We start from the raw sequence: 15,259 nt of genomic DNA on the forward strand, positions 1-15,259 counted from the left end.
GGAAGGATGAAGAAGGTGGAAAAAGTAAATGGGCGCGCTTGTCCATCTGAGTTCTTTTGTAGGAGAGCGGAAATTGATTGAGGATAAAATAAAAATAAAAAAGCAAATGAGAGGATTGTGTGTTCTGTATGTCTGTTTTTTTCTTTTTGTGTGTATGTATCTACTTTTATTTCATTGTTTTGCACGTTTAGTCTTACTTAGAGTAGGGGAAAAGGAAAAACTCAAAAAGTGAAGATACAACAAAAAATTGATTTGTTAGATATTTTTATATTACGCATATATATTATTATGCTTTTCACTGTTCAACCGTCATCTGGCGATGCCGATGTCACCTTGGATGGGCTCGCCACAACCGGTAATACCCTAACGCAACTGCATAACTTTTTTGAACATCACACTTTTGACACGGCTGGACCGTATTCTGACCTTTTTTCTGTTTTGCTCTCATGCTGTAAGCAATTGGTGGATACAAACCTGCATCACCACACGGTTCTGGTAAACCAACAACGCGAAGTAAATCGCTTATCTTCTGAGACGGAGGCGTTATGTGATTTGACAGCACGCTGCCAGGAGCGTATCCGTGATCTGAACGCTTTACCTCTTGAGGGGAATATCGATAACTCAACACATCCAGCAACAGAAACCGCTACAGTCAATGGTGATGATTTGATATGCCTTCGAGAACGTATGGATGAGGCGTATAAACGTCTAGAAAAAACTGAGGCTACTGTGGTTGATGTATACCGTCTTCAAGATGAACTTAAGCAACAAGATTTTGAGGAGCAACGACGATCCCATGCGGTTGAAGAGCGAGTGCGTCAATTAGAAGAAGATGTTACTAAACTCAGTCGTGGCATCTCAGCTCATGCTGAATACGTTGATGGAGAAATTACCGCAATAAAGACTGCAGTCGGTTCTATCTCTGCCGCTGATCCTGTTTCATCATCCGCTGAACGTCTTCTCGAGTTTAAGCTATATACTGACAATAAGGTAGAGGCACTGAGGGATGAACTGTGTAGAGCCTTACAAGAATCTGGTTTGAATGAAGAAATAGAAAACACAAATATCTCTACTAGTCAATCACCAAGAAATCTCTCTCATATTACTGCAGCTAAACATAAAAACCCCAATGATAGTAATGATAGTATACGAAATAATGATTTAATTCCTTCCTTGCGTCGGTTTGCTTTACAGACGTCCAAAACAATTCCTGATAAAATTGAACAGATGGAGAGTCGTTTGGAGTGTCTGGAGGTCTATGCACCACATTACTGTGCCCTGTCTGCCCGTCCACCACTGCTTGGCGTTGAACTACGTGATGAGAAGGGATCTGGAATTCGTGTAGATAAGGTATTTCAGGGCCTTGCAGCTGAGAGAATAGGTATAATGCCTGGAGATACTATAATCGCCGTGAATGGACAGGAAGTACTAACGCGGGCGGAGATGTATGCGGTAATGATGGAATTGGCCCGGGAACATCAGTATAAATCTCGTCTTTTGATGGAATTATTCTTTAAACAACATAGAGAGCGAAGAATGGGTGATGATTTTACTGCTAGTGCTGGTAATCATCATGTAAGGAATGGGAATACCAATCATAGTGTCCCTTTTAGGGGCGAAGAGGTTAAAGCGAGAGATGCATTCATTTGTGATAAATGTGAATTACCGCAGCTAGAGTTAAGGATTCACGTAAAACGTGGAGGTATACTGCATGAAATGGCATTTATCGCTAAACCAAGAGATAATGTTTTGAGATGAAAATAAAGAAAAAGGGTAAAAACAAAAAGTCGGTGATCAAATGAAAATGAAAGAATATTGGAGAGGACAGAAGCAATGAATGTCATTGCTCTGTTCCTATGATTTTCTTTTTATTTACTTTTTTTTACTGATAATCCATTTGTTTTAAGTTTTTGTTTATCGCATCTGTCTCAAGTATTTCTTTCTTTATTTTTATCTGTATGTACTTTGTTTGTCTGTTCTGTTTCTCATAACTACAAACTACATACACGTACTTGTTGTTGATTGAACAATATAATAGTAACATTCTCTTTTTTGTAGTACTTTTCATACTTAATTAATAACAGAGACTCTGTTATTATTATTATTTTCTTTTCTCGGTTTATTTGATCTCCTATTTCTTTATTTCTCTCTCTCTCTCTCTCTCTCTCTGCATCTGCCTGTTCACCTTTTCCCCCTCTGCACTTTATATTCAACTTTACCTTACTTCATTCATCTAGGCCTATACTTCGCTGCAGATAACTCGGCTTAACACAGGACCATTGCGAGAAGTATCTGCCGATAAAATATGCGACGGCGAATGAGTATTCTTTTTACCGCACCAAAGCAACTCGTCAGCAAAGGCCGCACGCACGGCAACAGTTGTGGTAATAACAGCAAACATCATCATGGCCACAGTCACAGTCACAGTCATCACCATCACCATCAACCTCTTGAGGCCACGATGAAAGGACGGCAGTTGCGACAATGTCAACTTGTCACAGTTGTAGGTGGTACCACGAATGTTTTTTTCTGTATCACTAAATTGTGGGTTGGTGCGAGTGGAGGATCTGTGGCTCTTGTTGCAGATGGTTTTCATTCCCTTTTCGATCTCCTTGCAGACGTTATATCGTATGTAGCACTTACGCTATCGGCGAAGCGCCTGCCTCGCTGTCGTTTTCCTTTTGGTATTGGTAGAATTGAAACGGCTGGTGCCGTTGTGGTTGCCACCATTTTACTCCTTGGTGGCGTGGCGCTTCTCTTTCAATCTCTTCAAGAGTGTCAGCAGGAATTATCACATTACATGAAAGATCCCGATACCACCACTACTAGTACTAATTATATAAATAACCATGAAGGAGAACATAACCACCACCACAGTAGTAGTAGGGGTAGTAATAGTAATAGCAATATGTTTCACGATCACCATGGTCACTCTCATTTTCAAGTGACCCAAGCGGATGAAACAGGGAAAGTAACAATATTGTGGGCCATGGTGTGGGTCTGCGTTGCGTCGATTGTCAGCAAGGAACTTCTTTTCCGTTGGACCAAGCGTGTGGGTGAACGTGCGGGATCTAGAGTTGTTGTAGCAAATGCCTATCACCATCGTGCGGATGCGTGGTCTGGTGGTGTCGCACTCGTTGGTGTAGCAGGACATTTAATAGGAATGCCGGGTATTGATGGAATTGCTGGACTCTGTGTATCGTACAGTATCTGCCAAATTGGGTATAGTGTACTTCGTGGTAGTGTATTGGAGTTCTTTGATTTTCAAAGCGCCGAGGAGGTGGCAGAGGTGCGAAAAGAGCTTCGACAATCACACAATTCACATCATGTGAATGTTTTTCTCATTCGCCATGGACACTCCTACGCATTACATGCTACTCTGCTTGTGAAGGCTGAGACACAGGCGGTGACAATCGCAAAGATGTCTGACGAACTCACTGCCCTTGCGAAGCTCAGCGTTGCGGTAACAGATACGTGCACAACACCTCTCGTTTGTGATCCGCAGCAAGAAGACTCATTACTTCATGCAATGAAACTTGTAGAAGAATTTCACGGACTAAAGCCTATTTCATGTCATTGGGAAACACGCCAAATCATTATTCATCAGGTACTTCATAATGAGTGTATGGAAGATGTACGTACAGTTGCCTCGTTTTTTGAAATGGAGGTGGTTGTAGGAACCAATGGCTCTGATGCAATAACTTCGAATGGGTGCTGTCATTAACGAAAACTAAACTCTCACATATACTGAGAGAGGAACATATGCACTATTTAAAGGTTTTAAGATGTAGTGAATCATGATAATATTAATATTATAAATATTCAAGCAGAAGCATAAACGGAAGTACCTAAAGTGCAATAAGGACACCATACTTGTGATTCTTTCTCTCTGTGTATGTCTGCTTTCTTTTCTTCGTTTCTTTGCTGATGTGTTTGTTGCTGCTGTTGTTTTTTTTTTTTTTACTTCTCTTCTGTAATCGAAATATTGGTGCGTCACTGATTTAATTCTATAATGTTCCTGTATCCTTGAAATCCTTTTGTTAATTTAATTTTTCTTTTTCTTTTTGTATTTCCATTGTATGGGATGCGAAAAGAAAAAAGAGAAAAACATAACTGTCTTTGGTAGTAGTGGATATCGTCACCACCACCAATATTATTATTATCATTATTATTAATATTACTGTTCTCTTAATATTGTTCTTTTTTCTCCCTCTCTCTCTCTCTCTCTCTCTTTTTTTTTTTCTTTTTCTCCTCAGCCATGGATGATGATTTTGACGACTTCGACGGCGAGTTCGATCTCGACGAGAATGACTTCTTTGAGGAGACATCTGATAACACAGCACACGGTTCTGGAATGGAGTACGCAGTGCTCTCTGCGGATGATCCAACACAACGAACTGGTGGATTAGCACCACACACGAACAGTAGCAGTGGGATGGCGAATGACAACAACGACACTTCTACTTATGCTGGCGAATCCCAAACTGTGGTGCGGTACGACATTAATGAACTCTTTCCCAACGCATCTCCCGGGACTATGCCAGTGATTGTCGGCATCATTGCACAAGCAAAACTTGGCGAGGGTGTTGACCTTCGTGCCCTAAGCTGCGCAACACGAAATGTGGAATTCATCCCACGCAGCCGTACTCCTGCAGCGACGATGCGATTACATGAGCCCAGTGCAGTTGTGTTGGTGCGCACTTCAGGCTTTATGTCCATCATTGGGGCCGCCAGTGTCAGTGAAGCAAGACAGGCCACCGAACTCGCAGCGCGTATTATTCGAAAGGCTCTTGGTCTTTCTTACAGCACTGTGCAGTTCCGCGTGCGTTCTGTGATGGCGCGGTTTAATGTGGGCCACCCCATCCGTCTTGATGAATTGGCTCAGCATGAAGGTGTTTTCTGCAGCTACGAGCCGGATAGATTTAGTGGCTGTATAGTACGTCTTGTTGGGAAGGCCCTCGATAACAGATGGCAAGTCAGCTGTACAGTGTTTGTTACAGGCAAAGTAAGCATGGTGGGAGCCCGTAGTCAGGAAGAGTTGCAGGAGGCGTTTTATACCTTACTCCCTATTCTTGCACGCTATGCCAAAAAATAGAACACTGCTGAACATCAGGGTATTGTATGGTTAATTTTTTTTTTCCCCATACAATGACGATAACTAGGTTTCAATATCATGAAGTTAAAAGAAAAAAAAACAAGAAGAATGACTAAAAAAACGTTGGGTGGGGAAGAGTATGATTTTTTCACGATTTATCTGTCCTAACTATAGTATTTTCTCATGCGGGTAATTTACTTCTTGTTTTGTTTTCCTTTTCGTCTTTCCCCCTCTTATTTTGATCCCTCTGTTTATAATAATAATAATAATAATAATAATAATAATAATAATAAGTAGCTATTAACAAACTACGAAACACAGAAAAAGGCAGGTGAAAAGTGAATAAAAATAAATATAAGCCATATAAATATTTTAAAAAAGAAAGAAAAATAAATGTCATCCTGGGAACAAGTAGTCCAGGAGGCTGACAAAGCAACCGATCTTAAGGACGTTAAGGGTGTTTACCAGATTCTCCGCAAAGCTGAGGAAAGTGGTATTCACCACTCCGAGCTATCCTGGCGGTACGCACGTTCTCTGTATGACATGGCGGAAGAAACAACCGATAAGAAGGAGCGAGAAAAGTACTTTAAAGAAGGACTCAAGTGGGCCCAAAAAGCAGTAGAGGAAGACCCCAATATGTACACTTCGCATATGTGGATGGGTATTCTTCTTAGCTCCCAAAATGAGTTTATCAGTACAAAGGAGAAGGTGGCAAATGCCTGTATCATTCGTGATCATTTTCTGAAATCTTTGGAACTTAAGAGCGATAATGCGACTGCACTACATTGTATGGGAATGTGGTGCTGGAATGTACTGCAGATCGGATGGGTGGAGCGACAGGCGGCAAGTCTTCTTTTTGGTACACCACCCACATCAACTTACGAAGAGTGTCTTAAGTATCTTCTTGATGCCGATAAAGTGGAGTCCTCTATCCATAACTGTCTCGCTCTTGGGAATGTGTACATGCAGCTAAAGCAGAAGGACAATGCAAAAATCTGGTACCAAAAAGCGCTTGATCTTCCAGCTCCTACGAAAGCCAAAATGAGGCAACAAAGTGAAGCGAGAAAAAAGTTGTCTTCCTGCTGACATAATGAAGACGTAAGACTGACCTTATATATATATTACGCCGATAGGTGTTTGGATGTGTTTTGGGGGTTTCTTTTGGGTTTCTTCGTTTTGCATGAGTAGAAGGAGAAGTAATATTTCCTTGCTATCTGTGAGTTGAAAAATTTCGGGGAAAACAGAAAAAAACAGAGAGATAGGTGGAAAAGGGGGTATATTCTACAGGTGCGTACGCTTGCCTTGAAACCAAAGCGTAATATAGTGATAATACCAGAACTTTATTTTTTTTAAGGAATTATTTGTAGTTTTATTGACTTCTTCTTACTTGACTCGTTTTCGTTAAAGCTGAATTTTTTTTCCCTTTTTTTCAGTTCTCTCCATGGGGTGGAGTGTAAAGTATTAATAAATCCGCGTAACAGTATGGAACAGCCTACTTCAATAAAACAGCCACAATGGCAACGGCAATTTCTGGTGAGAGATTATCTGTACACACACACACAGCCCCAATGGTTTTCAAATGAAGATCCAGTAGTCTTTAGATGTCCCCTTCCCCCTAGTCGTGCATGCGCTTTATGTTCTAGACCCAAAGAAAATTGTATATGTAAATTTTGTTTCCGTTGTAAGGTAGCTGTGGGTACGCGATCTTCAAGAAGACATCATTGCAGAAAGTGTTGGCATGCTGTTTGTTCGGACTGCTGGACAAGAGAGTGCCACGTACACATGTTGGGACAATCCGTGAAAGTTTGCGATATTTGCGCTGTTCCACGTGCTATACCATTTATTTCTAAAAATAAGGGGAAAAGCATGATGTGGGGTATATATATATTGGAAAGAGCTGTGGATATGCCTGGGGTTTGCATTACATCATCTTGTTCTTCTTACACCTATGGAAGCACGTGTGACAAGTGTGGCCTTCCGACTGTAACAACACGGCCACATGAAAAACGAAGTATTTATATAAGTAGGCATGGTGTAATAGATGCAGAAATGAAAGTGAAGTATTTGGAAGATAAAGAATCCTCATCACGTACATCTGCAGTAAATTTATATACATTAGATGATGTGGAAAAGTCATTCCGATCTTGTTTTCCAAGATTTAAGGAATTAAATGTCTTTCAGACGATAACTTCTCAGGAATCACAAGATATCTTACTCTCTATAGTATGCGCAACAGTCGCCTATGAATATAAAATAGCCCCTAATATTGCATTATCTTTCTCTGATGTTCCTTATTCTCATCTCCTTAAGATAATTCGTTCTACACCACGGTTTTCCGTGTTTGAAGCACCTGGAAAAGTTAAGTTTATATCATTTCCGGGAACACACAATTATCGTACATTATCTGTCTCTTTGCGTTGGAGTCAAGTTGTGGAGCGAGTAATCCCTCATTTTATTGATGGTTCTGTTGCAAGTTTTTCTTATACTCAGTTTGCTGCTTCTGATGCTAATTCGACGTCTGAAGTTACTAATGATAATAATGATTCTTCATTTGCTGAATTTCATAAAGGGTTGGAGTTTTCTCTGCATGCAGGTTTTGCCCGAGAAGCTGATGAGTGTATGACGCATATAAAAGAACTAGAATATGATGTTCTCCACAATGGGTATCGCTTGGTTGTCTCAGGACATTCGTTGGGAGGTGCTGTAGCCCAGATTGTGTCCCTTCGTTTAATAATGGCAAATCCACAATTGTTTAAAAACAAATTGAAATGTGTTTCATTCGGTTCCCCATTGGTGGGAAACTGTCAGTTGACGCAATTTGTGGAGAAAAATAAATGGACATCAAACTTTCATCATATTGCATATAGATCTGACATAGTTCCACGCCTCTTTTGTGCAGACCGAATGACTCTCGATTTGACTGAACAACTTACGCAACAAATTTTTAACGCGCTGCATAGTAAATTGAAACTATGGATATCTTCTTTTTCAGGTGCGAACAAGAAAGAAAATTCAACTGAAATGATGGGGAGAATAGATTCTAGTATTAGAGAAAGTGAGGAACCACTGAAAGAGGAAAGGACGTCGTTATCCGAAAATGAACATGGTAAGCATCGGAAGTTTGCATGCTTTGGGCGTTACCACTTTTTCAACTACCGAGGTGTCAACTACTATTCAACAGATGATTCTGAAACGGCCTTCCACACCCTTAAAGATGGAAGTGGAAATGAAATGAATATAGGGGATCATTTTATGTCTGCTTATAATAGAGCAATTATGCTTTATATGCATCAATCATGAAACATAAAGTCAGTCTTAGTTATACGAACACCTCATTTCCTTTTATTGTTATTATTCAATAAGTTATATTATCAACAAAAATGATCTATTTAGATCATTTTCCTTTTTGAAGTGTTTCTTTCTTTATATTTCCATTCTCGTTTCCCTTCTTTTCTCACTTGCCGGTTAAAAGAACCCAAGGTTACAATGCAGAAGAAAACGTGACCCACGTGGTTTCTGTGCGCATTTTCTTCCTTTGTGTTGGCACGAGCCCTGCTTTATTGGCGTAGATGAAATGGCTTCTGTTGCAAGGCGTAGGAGGCCACGCTGCAGAGACCAAAGGCACCCTTGCAGCCAGGCGAGGCTACTGGACAGGATGGGGATGATTCCTGTTTTGATTTCAACACTGTTATGTTTTCTGAAACTCCTTAACCAACCTTAGAACACATAACTATTTCTTTTATTGCTTTATTTTACAAAGTCCAGGAACGTTTCCATTTTACCAGTGTATTTCAATCCATAGGTAGTGTTTTTTTTTTTTTTTTTTTTGTGTGTGTGTGTGTCAGCTTGCGATAAGAATGATTGAGTCTTACTGACTTTTATATCTTGTATGGGTTTAACTATTAGGAATATTTTTACTTCTTTTTATTCCTAACAGTGTGTCGATAGTAAGTTTCTGAAAAGAAAATAGTAAGTTTTTTAAAGTAAGTACGATCACGACAACCATCCAGCCTTATACACCACTAGAGTGAAGAATTTGCACTAAGGCTTTCAATGATTTTGTGCGCCAATATGGCCCATTAGAATTCTCCTTTGATTTGAGACCTGCGGATATGCCGCAACACACTTTTCATGTTGACAGTACTCTAACTTTAGACGGTGATACTCTCAAATTAAAAATGGGGCCAAACAACTTTATGGACTGGGAATCCGTGTGCCCGTCCATTATTGGTTTTATAATGCCTCGAAATCAAAATTTTCTACAAATTTTCGAGACGACAAATAACTTATTCGGGGCGGAATGGGCCGCACTGGGAGAGCAAGCTCTAAGGCTTCATCAAGAATATAACAGCGCCCGAGCACAGTTAGAACACGAAGCTTTTCGAGCACAGCAAACCGCTAATATACAACTCCAGGAATTACAAAATCAACTGGCACAGATGCATCAACAGGCTAACACGCAAGCCCTACTGGCAGCATCCCACACACAATTAAACCAAACGCTTGAAGAACTACGACAGCTGCAAAATCAGCATGCTGCCACACAAGCGCAATTAAAATCAGCGCTGGAAAACTACAATCAAACGGAACAACCGTCTGTTCCGGGTGAAACTAAGGAACCAAAGATATCACCACCGCAAGTTAGAAATATAACAGGCTGGGCAGGGAAACCAGCGCCCGATTTGCCGGAAAATGAGGAACACCCAAAGTTGGGTCTTCGGGGAATCCAGGAACGCCGCCAACCAACGTGGCTCGAAAGCAGCCGACCTATAGAAAAAATACGGACCTTTGATGGACTGATGGAATTTTTGATGGATACATCACCAACAGGATTTTTGGCGGCTTATCGGCAACTTTTTCCCAGACCGGTTAATCCCGCTCCTTTTTATCAAGATGCATGGGATATGTTCATACAATGGCTGGACTCCTTTCGTAACGAGGGGATTTCAGAGCAGCTCGTCCATATGGGATGACAGGTATATACACACCTCTGACTAATTCAGGCTGCAAAAGATCACCCAGGCGTGAAGATAACCGCACTACGAGAAGCTTATGAAGAGCCTTGGCAAAAGGAAGATCCAATCGCGCAAGCCGTGAATAAGGTAAAACGGAAACAGTCATTACCACCGCCGAGTAAGGCTCGGTGTTTCAGATGCTGTCGCATCGGACATTACAGCACGACGTGCCGTGTAAACGCGTACGGAGAACCATTTAAACCAAAAAATAACACAGTTAGGGAAACACGCAGACCCCATGGAACTCCCACGCAGCACGGTGCGATACTTAGGCCATTGGGCCGCAACAATAAACAAGTCCGCACACTTGACATCATTGATGTAAGAGAATTGGAAAAATGGGCTGCAGAAAAATGGGAATTACCAGAATTGACAACGCAACACATTCGCGCCCCTTTCAAAGGGCATAATATACTGCAACGATCACACCGAACCAGTGTGGCGACAAAAGAAGACGAAACACAATTACCGCTGCAACAAATAGACGTAGGCACGCTTTCCACCCAATGGATAAGAGACCGCCTCAACCATAAGGCCAGGAGGCATTGGGATGAGGTGTGGCACATTATGCAGAAACCCGAATTATACGCCAAACGGCGGGAATCCAACTTACGAATTAATAACGCTGATGCGCAGCGTATGAAGGAAGCAGGCATTATTTGCACAGCTTCATCGCATCCAGCTAAAGGTTGGGTGGGCCCGTTTGCGGTGGTGGAGGACAAACCCTCCGGACAAAGAAGACGTTTTATTGTGTGGCCGAGAGAAAAGAATGACAAGGATGATTATGAGGCCGATGTGCCTTTGGGACACATTTCCCGGTGCCTGGATGCGGTTCACGGCGAAACCGCGACATTATTTGATTTAGAGGCATCCTTTTTTCAAGTGGAACTACCAGTAAACACACGTGCAAGTTTCCGTTGCCGCACGGAATCAGGAGAACTCGTTGAGTTCACTCGCCTTCCCATGAGCTATAAATGTAGTCCTGAGATTTTAAATACCATTAAAAGAGTTTTGGCTGGAGATCCAGAATTGGTATTGCCACAATATGCAGCACCAGAAGGTTTACACATACATGTATGGATTGATAACATCCGAATAAGTGGTCCACATCAGAAGGTGGATGCTTGGGGAAAGACAATTCGAAAGAACATGCAACAATGCGGCGCCACCATCGGAGAACAGAAGCTCAACACTAAAGAATATGATTTCATAGGCGTACATTTCAATCACAAAGACAACACGGTGACTTTAAGTGAGAAAACAATACAGAGATTGCAGCAGGCTCCTTCACTGGATAACACGACAGTCGAAGGACTGGAGAGCACAGTTTCGCGTATGCTGTACGCGGGTGGGGTAAGAGGTGCAGCTCTTTTCCCTTATTATTTCTTCTTGAAAATCGTACGTCGACGTTTATCTCGTTTTAATCGAGGATTAATACGGCCACAAGACCCGGCAAATTTATCACCAACTGCAAAGGACATCGGACAAAGTTTGCTCAATACATTGTTAATGAACGACCCGGTTCATCCTCCACAAAAGTTGCCCTCCACGGCAACACTCGGCACTGACGCCTCCATGTACGGATGGGGGGCGTTATTATTATTCAAAGATTCAGGGGAGTTTTGGCCGCGGGCGGTGCGTGGGAACGCACACCCCATATGATATCTCAAGCGGAGGCACGAGCAGTTCATCTCGCTTTACGCGGTTTTAAAACACATCTACACGGTCCCGTGGATATTCGCGTGGACAATACAACCGTCATGCATATTGTGCAAAAAGGAAACACACATTCACAAGCTTTGGTGAAGGAAGCTGACGCCATCGAAAGAGTTTTGCGCTCGCACGGCATAAGAGCAAAGTGGTGTTATGCAGCTTTAGAGCAGAACCCGGCGGACGGCTTATCTCGAGGCAAAACAGTCCACTCAGTAGACGTAGCGAAGGGGTGGAACTTGCGATGGGGAGAGCGGGAGGTGGGTTAAAAGGGCTTCTCAGCACTTCCTTTTCGTCAGTTCCGTTATGCGTTGGTAAACGTGCATCAGGAAAAGTATCGTGAGGTATTTTGTAAAACATCGGGCATGTAGGCGTAGATATTAAAAATAAAATATTTTCTCTTTCTTTTTCTTTCTCGAAGGGGAAATAAGCCTTAGTTTATTCTGCCAAGGAGGGGGCGGCAAAGAGAGATGATGGTAAGTAAATTTCAGAAACTCCACATTTTTATGGAGAAATACTAGTTCTATGGGGATTGTAAAATATATCTATTGTGTGCCTTGCCTTTCTCGTTTTTTTTTTTGTATTTTTAGCAGGGTCAATTTGCCAATGGGGTGGCCCCTATCGAGTTTCCAGGGTTGAGAGATTTTGGCATGGGTATTGCTAAGATGGCAAAAAGCGCTAATAAACTACTGTGGTAGTGCTTAATTTATTTGAAAGCAATTGTTAATCAAGGACGGGGCAATCAATTGCCAAGCACCGGCGATACTTTAAATTCATTACTTTTGCTTTTTCTTGGAAGAGAATCCGCCCGCAATTGAAAAAATTTGAAAGCATTTCCCCTAATAAACACCACGCTTTCTTTTGAATAGGATACCTTTTTTTTTTTTCTCTGGGCTTGTGGGTGCCGGTTTTCCGCGCCATGGGGAAACCTATGGGGTTCCCGCGCTCAGACTGCCGCAAACCCATACCCTCTGGCCCGGCCAAAGAAAAAGAATAGCCACGGCGCGGAAAAACTAAGACGGGCCACCGCTCCAATTTCTGAAACCCCCAATTCATCAGTGGACGCGCGCGTCTTGCAGGTTGCTCTTGCGCTTGTTTCTCGCCGCGGCCATTCGATGATCGTTACGGAAGCCGGCTTCAAAGGAGCCAACCCCATTCACCCGATACCAATGCGTGGCGGTGGTCGTCTCGGGATCTTTCGCCCTCCATTTCCAACCCCCACGTTCGCAATAGATAAATTATTTTTTATTTCCCAAGATCCAGATAATCTCTATCCTCGATTCTAAAAGCAGTTCTTTGTTGTTAGACATTTGGGCTTTATACTCAGCACAGGGGTCTTTCACATATCCCGGGGCCGCGGATTTCAAAAGTTCCTGAACACACGTTTTGGTTTATTTTCTATCAGGTTAATTGAAGAATAGAATTATCTACAACCTCCAAGACGAACGAGCAGCCCAGTATCAACAGGCAATGCTGCTTGAAAAAAAAAAAACTTCGCATATCCAATCAAAAGAGAGTCCCATGCAACACCACCGGCAAATAATTCAATATATGAGTCTGGGACGGTTCTGGCTGATGGGAACCCTTGATCTGTTAATCTCCGAAGTTCTGTTATCTAACGGTGGCTTTTTTAACATTGGGGTTCTCCAGAATGTCTTTAGAAACATAACGAAATCCAGCGAAAATCTCTCTGAAAGCCAAGCCTTTGCTTTAACCCCTGTACCTCAAAAAAAATCTCCCTGACATCAAGCACCAACGACTAGACTTGGAGTAAATAATTACGGTTTCTTCTTCCAATGATGCTGCGTGCGTTGGGTGATGTCATCGTTTGGTTTTGCCATGTCCACCTGTAGTTCTTTTCTTTTTTCAAAGGGGTGCAACGTTCCACACACCTGTTTGAGCAATCTGTTGCAACAAAATCGCCGTCGATGGAACCCTCGAAAGCAATGTCGTGTGATGATCGTGATACGGTGTGGTATTTTAGGGGCAGGGGTTAAATGTTTCCACGCGACTTTTGAGTTGCATAAACCCATGCGGACCCACTAGCGCTAATGCCGACCGACCCTATCACGTCCCGCAAAGCGCCTCGCTCGATTAAGCGCGCCGTCTTCCAGTAAAGATTCAAAATACATTTCGCTTTGCTGGCCATCGCGGTGGTGAAATGCTCATCCTGGACAAACGTGGCAAGAAGTCGAGAAAGGAGAGAACACATCACTTCCATAGATCCTTATAAAATCTGATGCCCAATGGGGGTCCATACTGCTGTACCTAGAGCCGCCGCCAATCTAGTATCAAAGTTCCGTACACAAAGCGCAAAAATTTCTTATCGGTAATATTATTAATCTCCATCCAGTGAATTGTCATAATTTATAGTAAACAGAAAACTACCTTTTCTTTCTAATCTTGACATAACCAAATAGATTCTTCCACCTTTTTTTTTCGTTCGGTGGTGGATCTGTTTTATCTTCAAGCACAGGGCTGTGTTCTGCAGTGCAATAATCAAGATTATCTCCATGACCGCTCTCTTCCTCTACAAGGCTCTTCGCAGTATTCGCACATGCTGTTGCTTCATCAACAGGAACACCTCACTCGTAGAAAGAAAACATACTGCACTTTTCTTCTCCATTTGCCCCCGCCGGCCTAGTAAAAGGTTGCCGTTTTACTGAGAAGAAAAGAAGAGGAAAGAAAGAACGTGTTGGCACAAGTGGTACTGAATGTCAAACTGAGAAACAACGTTTGCCGATAAGGCCAGTACATCAACACATTATTAACGGGGAAATGCTAAAGATATTTGTCGCTATCTGTGGCTTGACCTTCGGCTTTCAGGGTGTGGGAAAAAACGTTCCCAGCCCCTCCACGCCAAGGACACTCAGTAAGCTTAATGGTTTATACTCCGATATTTCTTTAGGATTTCGAATCCGGATCTTATTAAATAAATCCCGTAATTCTAACCACTATTCCATACCGGAAGTATCTCATTACAAAAACAAAAAATTTTCTCAATGGCGTACTCACGTTTTATTTCATAAAGTGCGGCCAACATTACTTAATGGTAAATTTAAAAATTAGACACACCCTCACGTGAAAAAACACACAAAGAAAAAATGAGGGTGCTCATACTCAATGAAAACACTCTTTGCGGGATCTTCGCTGCTCTTAAGTTATCGCAAACCTCGGGATGGTTTGTAACTTGCAGGGTCCCAGACGTGATCAGAAAAAACAGAACAAAAACATTAAAATTTAAAGATCCGTCTTAGAAAAAGGAGATAAAATTTTTTTTTAATTCGAAAAAATCCGCTTTGGTTTTGGGTGAGTGAGCTTTTCAAAACTCTCTTTCGAGTTCTGAGCGCGTCGAAACCCCCATTGGGAGGAGCTGGAGGTTTACAGCCTTTGTAATTGCATAAATACAAAAAAGGTGAAAGAAGAAAGAGGATATGTT

The 15,259-nt window shown here is 42.0% G+C and overlaps 6 protein-coding genes across 6 annotated transcripts; 5 read left to right on the top strand and 1 right to left on the bottom strand.

Moving 5' to 3' along the window:
• Positions 1-288: 288 nt before the first annotated feature.
• On the top strand, positions 289-1,758 carry LSM04_008587 (PDZ domain; the record flags this gene model as incomplete). Its single annotated transcript, XM_067337387.1, has 1 exon — positions 289-1,758. One exon carries the CDS (start codon positions 289-291, stop codon positions 1,756-1,758), a length of 1,470 nt encoding a protein of 489 aa, XP_067189968.1.
• A 547-nt stretch (positions 1,759-2,305) lies between these two features.
• Positions 2,306-3,724, top strand: LSM04_007552 (Cation efflux protein; the record flags this gene model as incomplete). The annotated part of the gene is made up of 1 exon (XM_067337388.1): positions 2,306-3,724. The coding sequence occupies one exon, from the start codon at positions 2,306-2,308 to the stop codon at positions 3,722-3,724; it is 1,419 nt and encodes a 472-aa protein (XP_067189922.1).
• A 534-nt stretch (positions 3,725-4,258) lies between these two features.
• Positions 4,259-5,095, top strand: LSM04_001304 (TATA-box binding protein; the record flags this gene model as incomplete). Its single annotated transcript, XM_067337389.1, has 1 exon — positions 4,259-5,095. One exon carries the CDS (start codon positions 4,259-4,261, stop codon positions 5,093-5,095), a length of 837 nt encoding a protein of 278 aa, XP_067189614.1.
• A 393-nt stretch (positions 5,096-5,488) lies between these two features.
• LSM04_002500 (Tetratricopeptide repeat) lies at positions 5,489-6,181 on the top strand (the record flags this gene model as incomplete). The annotated part of the gene is made up of 1 exon (XM_067337390.1): positions 5,489-6,181. One exon carries the CDS (start codon positions 5,489-5,491, stop codon positions 6,179-6,181), a length of 693 nt encoding a protein of 230 aa, XP_067189672.1.
• A 396-nt stretch (positions 6,182-6,577) lies between these two features.
• On the top strand, positions 6,578-8,395 carry LSM04_002255 (Fungal lipase-like domain; the record flags this gene model as incomplete). Its single annotated transcript, XM_067337391.1, has 1 exon — positions 6,578-8,395. One exon carries the CDS (start codon positions 6,578-6,580, stop codon positions 8,393-8,395), a length of 1,818 nt encoding a protein of 605 aa, XP_067189659.1.
• A 4,848-nt stretch (positions 8,396-13,243) lies between these two features.
• Positions 13,244-14,041, bottom strand: LSM04_008875 (uncharacterized protein; the record flags this gene model as incomplete). Its single annotated transcript, XM_067337392.1, has 2 exons — positions 13,244-13,428; positions 13,828-14,041. The coding sequence occupies 2 exons, from the start codon at positions 14,039-14,041 to the stop codon at positions 13,244-13,246; spliced, it is 399 nt and encodes a 132-aa protein (XP_067189977.1).
• Between the last annotated feature and the right edge of the window lie 1,218 nt (positions 14,042-15,259).

The sequence above is a fragment of the Trypanosoma melophagium genome, assembly GCF_022059095.1.
Source record: "Trypanosoma melophagium isolate St. Kilda chromosome Unknown ctg3segment0, whole genome shotgun sequence".
NCBI lineage: Eukaryota > Euglenozoa > Kinetoplastea > Trypanosomatida > Trypanosomatidae > Trypanosoma > Trypanosoma melophagium.